The 13,261-nt window shown below is 49.2% G+C and overlaps 1 protein-coding gene across 1 annotated transcript in view; it reads right to left on the reverse strand.

Moving 5' to 3' along the window:
• EPHB3 (EPH receptor B3) overlaps window positions 1-13,261 on the reverse strand; it is a 118,411-nt gene that overhangs the window by 65,547 nt on the left and 39,603 nt on the right. Inside the window, exon 2 of the mRNA XM_056849264.1 lies at window positions 2,049-2,113. Coding sequence (XP_056705242.1) covers window positions 2,049-2,113 — 65 coding nt within the window. The remainder of the gene's footprint in view (window positions 1-2,048; window positions 2,114-13,261) is intronic.

Genomic DNA, 13,261 nt, shown 5'->3' on the forward strand with positions numbered 1-13,261 from the left:
AGGAGGAGGAAGAAGAAGAAGAAGAGTAGGAGGAAGAGAAGGAGGAAGAGGAGGAGGAGGAAGAAGAGGAGGAGGAGGAAGAGGAGGAGGAGGAAGAAAAAGAAGAGGAGGAGGAGGAAGAGGAGGAGGAGGAAGCAAGAAGAGGAAGAGGAGTAATTTTTTGTATGCCGACTTTCTCTACCACTTAAGGGAGAATCAAAACCAGCTTACAATCACCTTCCCTTCCCCTTCCCACAACAGACACCCTGTGAGGTAGGTGGGGCCGAGAGAGCTCTAAGAGAGCTGTAACTAGCCCAAGGTCACTCAGCTGGCTTCATGGGTAGGAGTGGGGAAACAAATCCAGTTTACCAGATTAGCGTCCACAGCTCATGTGGAAGAGTGGGGAATCAAACCCGGTGTTCCAGATCAGAGTCTACTGCTCCAAACCACCACTCTTAACCACTACACCATGCTGGTAAAAAAAATGAATAAATACAAGGGCAAAATTGGAGAGGTCTAGGAGAGGAGACAGACTCCTCCTGGAATTGTGCTGGAATTCTCCCAAACAGCTTCCCGTTAGAAATAATAGAATCACAGAGTTGGAAGGGACCACCAGGGTCATCTAGTCAAACCTGCTGCACAATGCAGGAAATTCACAACCACCCCCTCCACACCCACATCCCAAGTGACCCCTACTCCATGCCCAGAAGATGACAAAAAACAACCCTCCAAGAGGCAGAGATCCATAGGATGGCCCAATACACAGGAAAGGGTCTATTCAGCTCTAAAAATCTTGCCGTTTAAGGAAAACCAAATTTTGTATCAGATAAAGCTAAATTCTGAGACTGGGGAAATCTGCTCTGCCTAGAGAACCAATTTGCATAATTCCTCTTGCTTTGAATAATTTATTTGGCAATTGGTTTCCCCTATTTTGCACAATTCGTTTTGGGCTTGCTTTGCTTGCCAAAAGGGGAGAGAGAAGAGCATCGAAGTTTCACTCCCCTGCCACTGGCTTCAGAGATTTCCGAATGCCCAGAACCACACATATTCAACCAGCTGTTTAGCTTGGAAAGAAGGCGGTTATGGGGAGACATGATAGAGGTCTATAAAATGATGCATGGTATGGGGAGAGTGGACAGGGAGAAGCTTTTCTCTCTAGTATCAGAGGAGCATGCCTATTATATTCGGTGCAGTGGAACACAGGCAGGATAATCCTGTTCAGTTGTCTTGTTTGTGGACTTCCTAGAGGCACCTGGTTGGCCACTGTGTGAACAGACTGCTGGGCTTGATGGACCTTGGCCTGATCCAGCATGGCCTTTCTTATGTTCTTAAGGCTTTAAGAGGGGAGTGGACATGTTCATGGAGGAGAGGGCTATTCGTGGCTACAAGTCAAAATGGATGCTAGTCATGATGCATACCTATTCTCTCCAGGATCAGAGGAGCATGCCTATTATATCAGGTGCTGTGGAACGCAGGCAGGACAATGCTGCTGCAGTCGTCTTGCTTGGGGGCTTCCTGGAGGCACCCGGTTGGCCACTGTTTGAGCAGACTGCTGGACTTGATGGGCCTTGGTCTGATTCAGCAGGTGGAAGAGTGGGGAATCAAACGGTTCTCCAGATCAGACTCCACTGCTCCAAACCACCGCTCTTAACCACTACACCAGACTGGCTATCATTTATAGGAGCCAGTTATCAAGTTTGGGTTATAGTTTTAAGTTCTTAGTTGTATATTTTAATGTTGTTATATACACTGTACACTGTATTTATCATGTTGGAAGCCGCCTTGGGCCCGGCTGTGCCAGGGAAGGTGGGATACAGATAAAATAAATAAGTACATAAATCAGGGTTTTCTGTTTTCAACTTTTGCTTTTTCCTACCCCAGATAGCAAAAGATATATGTGCCAAGGTAGCATACAGTGCAGCATACTGTAGCACTGGGTATATTTGCAATTTTGCTTATAGGGAACTAACAGCACAATCCTACGCAGAGTTACTCCAGTCTAAGCCCACTGAAATGAACTCATGCAGTCTCAAGCACTAAATTCCCAACCCCACAATTAAAAAACTTACCCCAGTCTCTGGATGAGCCGTCCACGCCAACTCAGACGTTACCAACTTCGTATCCATCAGTGTTTCTAGAGGGGGAAATTTTTTTAAAAGTACAGTTTCAAGACAAGTTCATTTCTGCTGGAAAATCCACCAATTTGTTGGGGGCCTGGACTTGAGCAACCGAAACACGAGACTCACCCTGGAAACCACAGGAAGAATAGAAAGAAAGGAACAGGGGTGGCATAGCGGCACCTCCATGAGGGGTGCAAACGCAGGCCTCCCACCGCTTCCTGCTGCCTCATCCCAGAAAGGCTAATGCTTCTTCCCTGATTGTCAGAGCGTGGCAAACTGTGCATGCCCGCTTCCCGAACGTGTGCATCTCTGGGAAGCCCTACTGCGCATGCACGGCTTGCTGCACTGCGTTTAAAGATGTCTGAGGGAGTGAGATGGGAAGGACAGTCAGCTGTTGTGGTTCCTGGGAAGGGCGAGGGGGTAGTGGAGATGGTGGCAGGGGTGGGTGGTGGAAGCCCCCACCTCTTGGACAGGGTCTGAAAGGACATCATTGGAGACCAAGCCCTCTGAGGAAAGGCTGAGGGAATTGGGAATGTTTAGTCTGGAGAAGAGGAGGTTGAGGGGGGACAGGATTGCTCTCTTGAAGTCTTTGAAGGGCTGTAGATTCCTTTGAAATGTGGTGTTGGAGGAGAGTGTTAAAGATACCGTGGACTGCCAAAAAAAACAAATCACTGGATTATAGATCAAATCAAGCCTATACTGACCCTAGAAGCTAAAATGACTAAACTGAGGCTATTATATTTTGGTCACATTATGAGAAGGCAAGAGTCACTGGAAAAGACAACCATGTTTGGAAAAGTTGAAGGCAGCAGGAAAAGAGGAAGACGCAACAAAAGATGGGTTGACTCAATCAAGGAAGCCACAGCCCTCAATTTGCAAGATCTGAGCAAGGCTGTCAAAGATAGGACATTCTGGAAGACTTTGATTCATAGGGTCGCCATGAGTCGGAAGCGACTTGATGGTACTTAACACACACGTAGAGGAGGGCAGGGAGCTGTTCCTCTTGGCAGCAGAGGATAGGAATCGCAATAATGGGTTTAAATTGTGGGCAGAGAGGTACCGGCTGGATATTAGGGGGAAAAAATTTACAGTAAGAGTTGTTCAGCTGTGAAATCGGCTGCCTAGGGAGGTGTTGAGCTCCCCCTCACTGGCAGTCCTTAAGCAGCAGCTGGACAAGCACTTGTCAGGGATGCTCCAAGCTGATCCTGCATTGAGCAGGGGGTTGGACTAGATGGCTTCTATGGCCCCTTCCAACTCTATGATCTTCCTTCACCTCAGGATCAATTCTCCCGTGATACGTCCCCAATTGCGACACCACGAGGCGCAATGCCGTATGGAGCGCTGTTGCCACTGAATGGGGGGCAGTTTGAGGCCTGTCCCTTCCACGCTGTGGCAAAGCCGGTTGCGCTGTGAACTTCTGCGACCCCACAACTGTTTCACTGCAAGCCAGGCCCTGCCCCGGATGCCCCCTGGCTGCGTTCTCGCCCCTCCGGCGCTTGGTTCTGTGTGAACCAACCCTCTATCCCGCATCGGTGGCCGACTCCGGCCTGGCGTAGGGTGACCCGGCACAGCTTGGGGGGGTCAGCCTGATCCGGTTACGGTCCCGGCAGCTTCCCAAAGAGACTGTTGTTCTCATGCGCCAAAGCTGGTCCTCTTTCACTCTCTCTCTTTTTCTCCTGGGGCTGGGACTTGGGGGGGGGGGATGCTGACAGGGAGGTTTGGCTGCTAATCCTCGGCTGCTGGAATGTCGGCCAGACCGTCAAATTCTTCCCCCCTCTTTATATTTAAAAAAAAACAAAAAACCTCTGAGCAATGCGGGGAGGGCAGAAAGAAACAGCCTCCTGTTTCTTCTCCGGCTGGATAAACCTGCTTCGCTCTGCACCGCCCTAGTCATGGGGGAAAGGGCCTTTTCAACCTGAGCCACGGTAAATATGCGCCATATCTGCCAAAGCGAGGGAGGCGAGTGTCTTTCCTTTCTATGCCCTGAACAGAATAGTGAACACATGAACACACATGAAGCTGCCTTATACTGAATCAGACCCTCGGTCCATCAAAGTCAGTATTGTCTACTCTGACCGGCAGTAGCTCTCCAGGGTCTCAGGCGGAGATCTTTCACATTACCTACTTGCCTAGTCCTTTTAACTGGAGATGCCCGGGATTGAACCTGGGACCTTCTGCTTGCCAAGCAGATGCTAGGCCACTGAGCCACGGCCCCTCCCCTAGTCCCTTTAACTGGAGAGGCTGGGGATTGAACCTGGGACCTTCTGCCTGCCAAGCAGATGCTCTACAAACTGAGCCACGGCCCCTCCCCTAGTCCCTTTAACTGGAGATGCCAGGGATTGAACCTGGGACCTTCTGCCTGCCAAGCAGATGCTCTACAAACTGAGCCACAGCCCCTGCAGCATTCTGGACCAAACAAAGTTTCTGAGCACTGTTCAAGGGTAGCCCCGCATAGAATATGTGCCATGGGGGCCAGACCCTTTCTGCCCAGGAATGGCTGCCACTGGCTAACCAGTAAAAGCCTGTAAAAGGCACTCCTAGCCACAGCTGGGAATGAACCATTCCACTTTCAGAAGCCAAGCAGATGCTCTACCACTGAGCTAAGGAAGGGGGATAGGCCAAGGTGTGAATGGCTGGGGGAGCAAGGGGTGAGGAGGCTTCCCTCTGCACCGGCTTGATTCTGTCCACATCCTTTTTGAAGTGAGGCCTCCCAAATGCCGGCATAGTACAGCCACCTAGACCAGAGCTGCTGAGAATCGCAGTGCCCTCCCAACAAAGATTCTCTACTGGTCCCCATAACGCTAGCCAGACCCACGGTTGCCAAATTCCTGGAGAGCTGGGGATAGACCCTGAGGAGGGCATGGTTTGGGGAGGGGAGGGACCTCAGCGGGGTATAATGCCAGAGAGTCCATTTTCCAAAGCAGCCATTTTCTCCAGGGGGACTGTAATTCCAGGAGATCTCCACGCCCAGGAGATCCCCAGGCCCAAACTAGAGGCTAAGTAAAAAAAGGGGACTCGTGCGAAGTAACAAGATTGTAGAAAAAATAGCGGCCCTGATGACTAAATGGATACAACCATCAAAACTGCATATATACAGTAATATCATAAAGCAATTGTATCCCAACACACTATGAATAACCATATGTATATTGTTATATAAATATGGATGTTTATATAATTATAAAATATGTATGTTTATATAATTATAAAATATGTATATTTATTAAATTATATAAATAGATTTATAAAATTTCATAAGTATATATATTTATATAATTTCACAAAGATTCTTTAATATACCTATTGTTATTCATAGTGTGTTCGGATACAATTGCTTTATGATATTACCGTATATATATATATATATATATATATATATATATATATATATATATATATATATATATATACACACACACACACACACACACACACACACACACACACACACACACACACACACACATACACGCAGTTTTGATGGCTGTACCCATTTAGTCATCAGGGCCATTATTTTTTCTACAACCCAACTAGAGGCTGGCAACCCCAGGTAAACCCAACATAAATATATGAAAATAAGCCTTAACTTGCTCAAATCCTGGGCCCCAAGGGTGACTACAGCCTCTAGAATTTTATCATTCAAGAGCGGGGAATCAAACCTGGTTCTCCAGACTAGAGTCCCCCGCTCCTAACCACTACACCACCACAGTCTGCCTAGTAAACGTCAGGATGTAGCACATCACCACATTAAGCTGCCTTATACTGAATCAAAGTCAGTATTGTCTACTCAGACCAGCAGCGGCTCTCCGGGGGTCTCAGGCAGGGGTCTCTCACATCACCTACTTGCCTAGTCCCTTTAACTGGAGATGCCAGGGATTGAACCTGGGACCTTCTACGTGCCAAGCAGAGCCTCTACCACTGAGCCATGGATCCTCCCCAACGTCACCCCATGGGTCAGTCATGACCCAGTGCTTGCACAGGGGGACCACCATTACCTTTTTAAGCAGCAACACACACACATACACAAACCCCTTGGCAACTACTTCATGCCATGCGATCAGGAAACAGCCATGTAGGCACTGAGCAGTGTCAACAGCCGAAGAACTCTAGCGCAGACGCAGGCTCCCCATGGAAGTGCCACCAGGTAATTATGCCGCACGGGTAGAGGACATCTTTTGGCACGGGACGCGTTTTGCGGCTTACTTAGCCCAGCGGTTAATCCAGCCCTGGATCCAACATCCTGCTATCGGAGGAGAACAAATCCTTTGGCAAAAGCTTTTTGCAACTCAATTTATTCACTGGGAAAGGGACCGTGTTTACACAAAGCTGCTATCTGAATTTAACCTTTACTGCTCACGTTCTGTTCTCACCAATGCCACGTACGCTAGAAGGGTGCCTTGAGTTTTATATTCGTTAATCCAGATTCAAGTCCAGTAATGCCCTTGTGAGACCAAACACGATTTTTTGGGGGGTATGGATCTGATGAAGGGTACCATTGGACTCAAATCTAGCTCTTCTGCTCTAGACCAACATGGCTGCCCTCTGAAAAGGAGGAGGAGGAAGAGGAAGAAGGAGTTGGTTTTTACATGCCAACCTACCCTCCCTTTTAAGGAGAATCAAACTGGTTTACAATCTCCTTCCCTTCCTCTTCCCACAACAGACACCTTGGGAGGTAGGTGGGACTGAGAGAGTTCAGAGAGAACTGTGACTAGTCCAAGGTCACCCAGCAGGCTTCATGTGGAGTGGGGAAACCAACCCAGTTCTCCAGATTAGAGTCCACCACTCTTAACCACTACACCACGCTGGCTCACTTAAACCAGAATGTGTCTGGCAGGGAACTGGCACAAGATTCTGCTGTTTTGCCAAACCCCTCCCCTTTCGGGTGGGACTGTGGCTCAATGGCAGAGCATCTGCTTGGCATGAACAAGGTCCCGGGTTCAATCCCCAGTATCTCCAGCTTAAAAAGACCAGGGAGTAGGTGACATTAAAGACCTCAGCCTGAGACCCTGGAGAGCCACTGCCAGTCTGAGTAGACAACACTGTCCTTGATGGACCAAGGGTCGAACAGAACAGAGAGCCAGCGTGATTAAGAGAGGTGGACTCTAATCTGGAGAACCGGGTTTGCTTCCCCCCACTTCTCCACATGAAGCCGGCTGGGTAACCTTGGGCACCCAGTTTTCTCCAAACTCTCTCAGCCCCACCCATCTCACAAGTTGTCTGTTGTGGGATGAGGAAGGGAAGGCGATTATAAGCTGGTTTGAGTCTCCTTAAAAGGGAGAGAAAGTCAGCATATAAAAACCATCTCTTCTTCTTGTACCAAGAAAAGCCCTCCCCAACACCCCGACAAACCTAAAGGAAAAGCCAAAGGCGGCCTCTCCATCACACAGCGTTCCCCGTGACATTTCATGCTCATCGACAGCACTGCTTAGCATTTGAGAAGCGTCGGAGAAGACGCAGCTAGTCCATGTCTATGCAGGGAACTGGCACAGCTGTCCTTCAGAAGGGACGAGCAGAAAGCACTTGGAAATGTCCTACGGTGTCACTCGCTTGAACCAGCCCTGGAGACGTGGAAGAAAAGGCAACAACCTCACAAATTTCGCCTAGCCATGATCACAGCCTTCAGATTCCAAAATGTAAACCTTGAGCTCTCCAGAGTACAAGAATCGGTGAGGGGCCGTGACTCAGTGGTAGAGCATCTGCTTGGCACGCAGAAGGTCCCAGGTTCAATCCCCGGCATCTCCAGTTCAAGGGACCAGGCAAGGAGGTGATGGGAAAGACCTCTGCCTGAGACCCTGGAGAGCTGCTGCCAGTCTGAGAAGACAATACTGACTTTGATGGACTGAGGGTCTGATTCAGTAGAAGGCAGCTTCATGTGTTTCATCTTCCCTCTTTTGCCGCCTGCATGAATATCTCGGAACAAAACCACCAAAGTGCACCATGTCAGAAAGATAGAAAAAAGCATTACAATGCGACAGAGTTGTGGGCCTTTGATCATGCTACTATCCACCAAGAGACAAGGTTTCCCAGCTCGCGTGTGTGTGCTGCAAGGAAATCCATCCCTTTAAACATGGTGTAGTGGTTAACAGCGGTGGACTCTAATCTGGAGAACTGGGTTTGATTCCCTGCTCCTCTATATGAGCGGCAGATTCTAATCTGGTGAACCAGGTTGGTTTCCCCACTCCTGCACACGAAGCCAGCTGGGTGACCTCGGGCTAGTCACAGTTCTCTCCAAACTCCCAGTCCCACCTACCTCACAAGGTGTCTGTGGTGGGGACAGAAAGGAAAGGAGATTGTAAGCCAGTTTGATTCTCCTTAAAACGTAGAGAAAGTTGGCATACAAACACATGAAGCTGCTTGATACTGAATGAGACCCTTGGTCCATCAAAGTCAAACCGGCAGCGGCTCTCCAGGGTCTCAGGCAGAGTACGTGATGGGAAAAACCTCTACCTGAGACCCTGGAGAGCCACTGCTGGTCTGAGTAGACAATATTGACTTTGATGGACCAAGGGTCTGAATCAGTATCAGGCAGATTCATGTGTTCCTGTGTGTTTATTTACACAACCTACCTGCCTAGTCCCTTTAACTCGAGATGCCGGGGACTGAACCTGGGACCTTCTGCATGCCAAGCAGATGCTCTGCCACTGAGCCACGGCCCCTCCCCCTATAAAAACCAACTCTGCGGCTGCTCACCTTACACGATTCTCTCCCCACCCCTCCCAGGTCATCTACTCGGTGCCACCCTTCCTTCAAATCCTTCCTCAAAACCCACGTTTCCTTCCTCACTCAACAAACAAAATGCCAGCACTTCTGCTCATGTCTGGCCTTTCCATTCACTGGATTCGAACCTGTGAAAGATTTCCACGGACAGTAGGAGGGAGATTATTTTAGCAGATTCACCCCTTCCCACAGCAGAATCCTCCTTTCATGCTCTTCCTGGGGGGTATGGGGGTCCCTCAGAAGGTGCATTTCAGGGAGAATTCTGTGCTGCACCAAGGAGGGGGGTGCGAGAGTGAAAGTTGCATATTTTTTTGGCAGGAACCACGCCGTTCGCTCTTCCATGGTTAAAGTTCTGGCTGTTCAGCTCCTGAGGGCCCTGACCTGGATTGCCCAGGGTAGCCCAATCTTGTCATATCTTGGAAGCTAAGCAGGGTCGGACCTGGTTCGAACTTGGATGGGAAGAAATCAGGGAAGTCCAGGGTCGCTATGCAGTGGCCTCTGGATGTCTCTTGCCTTGAAAACCCTACAAATCTTGGAAGCTACGCAGGTTCAGTGCTGGTTAATTCTTGGATTGGAGACCACCAAGGAATACCTGCTTCACTATGCAGAGGCAGGCAATGGCAAACCCCCTCCGAATGTCTCTTGCCTTGAAAACTCGCCATAAGACAACTGTGACTTGACAGTTTTTTCCCACCACCAAGCTTCTGTCGGTGGGGCCTATCTTGTTCACTGAGGCTATTGAGAAGTCTTGTTTGCTGAGGTTATTGAGAAGAGAGCCAGCATGGTGTAGTGGTTAAGAGCAGTGGTTTGGAGCAGTGGACGATGATCTGGAGATCCAGGTTTGATTCCCTGCTCCTCCACATGACCGGTGGACTTTAATCTGGTGAACCGGGTTGGTTTCCCCACTCCTACCCATGAAGCCAGCTGGGTGACCTTGGGCTAGTCACAGTTCTCTTAGACCTCTCTCAGCCCCACCTACCTCACAGGGTGTCTGTTGTGGGGAAGGGAAGGGGATTGTGAGCTGGTTTGATTCTGTCTTAAGTGGTAGAGAAAGTCGGCATAGAAAAACCAACTCTTCTGCTGCTGCCAACCTTCACATACATGAATGGGGGTTATATTAACTGCCAACAAATTTCATATCCTCCCAAACTACTTCTGGAGAAGTCAGTAGCAACATGTAGCCTGGAAACAGAGTTGAGGACACCCAGACACGGCCAGGCACAATTTTGGAGCGCCGCATACAATGCAAACAGGCCCATTCCCCCGGCATCCGAAGCCTTCAAAAAACCCCACAAGGGATCATGTTGTGGATTGCCTTGGCTCAATACATTTCCCCTACAATTAAGGCAGGAGGAAACCAGTTTGCAATCCTGCCTTCAAAATTCATTATGCCCCCAGGATTTAGGATTCCAAGAGCTGCTCTCTCCATTCCAGGGGACAAGGAAGGAACAGCTGCTCCGAAAGGAAAAGATCGAGGCGGGACCCGATAAAAGCTCAAAGGGCGTGCTATGGCAGGGAAGCGTCACAACTCCTGCCAACAACACTCAGGCCTGCCCTACACAAGACAGCCCGGGCACTTGGTAAAACTATTCCTGGAAAGTACCACTTCAGACAGCAGGGGTGGGGGTGGGGGATGCATAAATGAATGTTCCTTTAAAAAAAAAATCCAGAACACAGGAAACTAGACGTTGCTGCTCAGTTTTCTCCCCATCATGCTAATTTTCTGTGTGGGGGTATTATTTTTGTGGGGAAGCATTCACACACGCCATCCAGACATACCCTCCGAAGTGGTACACTCCGGGAACAGCCTCGCTATGCATAAAAACATAAAAAGAGCCCAATTGGATCAGACCAGTGGTCCATCCAGTCCAGCATCCCGTCTCACACAGTGGTCATGCAGTTCCTCTGGAGGGCCAACAACAGGGCTTAGAGGCTGAGGCCTTCATTAGAACATCAGAAGAGCCCTGCTGGATCAGACCAGTGGTCCATCTAGTCCTGTCTCACCCAGCGTCCAACCAGTTCCTCTGCAGGACCAACAAGAGGGCATAGAGGTTGAAGATTTCCACTGATGTTGCCTCCTGGCACTGGGATTCAGAGGTTGACTACCTCTGAACGTGATGGTTCCCCCTTTAGTCACCATGCCTAGTTGCCGCTGATAGATCTATCCTCCATCAGTCGGTCTAACCCCCATTTATAGCTGTCCATACTTGTAGACGTCACTGCATCCTCTGGCAGCGAATCGCACATTTTAATCATTCGTCGTGTAAATAAGTATTTCCTTTTGTTTGTCCTGAATCTACTGCCCATCAGCTTCACGCGCCATCTGCCATTCGTCTAGACTGGGGGGGGAGAATCAAGCTGTACTTTACATTCTGAATTCGGGGACGCAAGGTTCCTTAAGTACAGAGGACAAAATCTGCAGGCGTCCCCGGTAAACATCCTGCGTGCGTTTCAACGCCTGGCTTCCCCTGCATTAAACACCAAAGGGGCGATCAGGAAAGGGTCAGGCCCCTTCATTCCACATTCACGGCACAGAAACCCAACCGTTTAAAAGCATTCATCATTCCCAGCGAGAGACGCATCATGTATTTTGCCATTTAAACTGGAGAGCTTTCTAGACCCCCGTTTCAAATCGTGATGAGAATACATGAAGATGTCTAATACTAAGTCAGATCCTCGGTCCATCAAAGTCAGTATTGTGTACTCAGACTGGCAACGGCTCTCCAGGGTCTCAGGCAGAGGTCTTTCACATCACCTCCTTGCCTGGTCCCTTTAACTGGAGATGCCGGGGATTGAACCTGGGACCTTCTGCCTGCCAAGCGGAGGCTCTACCACTGAGCCACAGCCCCTCTCCATGGCTCTCCAGATCTCAGGCAGAGGTCTTTCACACCACCTCCTTGCCTAGTCCCTTTAACTGGAGAAGCTGGGGATTGCACCTGGGACCTTCTGCATGCCAAGGAGGTGCTCAAGAAAATTAGCCACAATCCCTCCCCAAAGAAGATAAATTTTATTCTGTTTTTTGTACAGAGGCAATTCAGTCTCCGTAGAGACTGTAAAAAATTGCCAATGCCGGCTATATTTTAAGTCATCATGGCGGGGTATTGGGAAAACGGTTCTCCAGGCACATTACGAGAGGGTGCATCAGCTTCTATGTTTGAAGAGTCAGCGCCTAAATGCTTCTATATTTAAAAAGTCAGCACCCCAAATGTTCTGAGTCAGATATTGCATTATCACTTTAAGTCTCTGCAATTAGGTATGCATCATGACTAGTATCCATTTTTACTAGGAGCCATGGATAGCCCTCTCTTCCATGAACATGTCTACTCCCCTCTTAAAGCCTTCCAAGTTGGCGGCCATCACCACATCCTGGGGTAGGGAGTTCCACAATTTAACTATGCATTGTGTGAAGAAATACTTCCTTTTATCTATTTTGAATCTCTCACTAACAAAGGTATATGCAGGCAGACTGCCTTTGTGGGCTACTTAATGATGACAGACGTATGCACATGACTTCGGTAATGTGCACACGTGGCATGAAACGGTTCTCATCCTTTGAATTTTGAAGCATTTGTCTGTCTCTCCGCCCATCCCATGGCAGGCAGAAGCAGATGCCAGCTCAGCTGAGCTTGCCGACAATTTGTCCTGCTTCATCCACCCTGCAGGGACGAGAGCAGGCAGAACCGAGCCCCTGGCCCGCGAGAGTTAACAAAGCCAATCAAGAGCACGAAGCAGAAAGTTCCAGACCTCCTGTCAACCCTGCCTTCCTGTTCAGCGGACCTCTGGAGGTTGAAGCCAATGCGCACAGAGCATCCCCCTCAGGAAATGCCCTTCTCCAGAGCACGTCCAGCCGGAGAACGTGTCGATCTGTGACAGATGCTCCATTCTGACAGGAGATGTGCTCCCTGAATCCTGATTTTATCAGGATCCGTGTGCTTCACCTAAAAGATGGACGCAGAGCAGAAGGCACAAAGCCTACAGTGCATGCTAAAATAATAATAACAATAATAAAACCCTAGCTAGTGGAGCGCCCTAACCTGGATGGCCCAGGTGAGCCTGATCTCGTCAGATCTCAGAAGCTAAGCAGGGTCAGCCCTGGTTAATATTTGGATGGGGGACCACCAAGGAATACCAGGGTTGCTGCGCAGAGGAAGGCACTGGCAAACCACCTCTGTTCACCTCTTGCCATGAAAACCCCAAAAGGGGTCGCCATAAGTCGGCTGCGACTTGACGGCACTTTACACACACACACAGCTAGTGGAGCAATTAGAAATCATGGGAAGTGGGTCAGCAGCAAAAAAAAGGTGAAGAAGAGGAAGAGGAGTAGGAGTTGGTTTACAATCATCTTCCCTTCCCCTCCCCACAACAGACACCCTGTGAGGTGGGTGGGGCTAAGAGAGCTGTGACCAGCCCAAGGTCACCCAGCTGGCTTCATGTGGAGGAGTGGG

Source organism: Euleptes europaea, chromosome 5 (genome assembly GCF_029931775.1).
Source record: "Euleptes europaea isolate rEulEur1 chromosome 5, rEulEur1.hap1, whole genome shotgun sequence".
NCBI lineage: Eukaryota > Metazoa > Chordata > Lepidosauria > Squamata > Sphaerodactylidae > Euleptes > Euleptes europaea.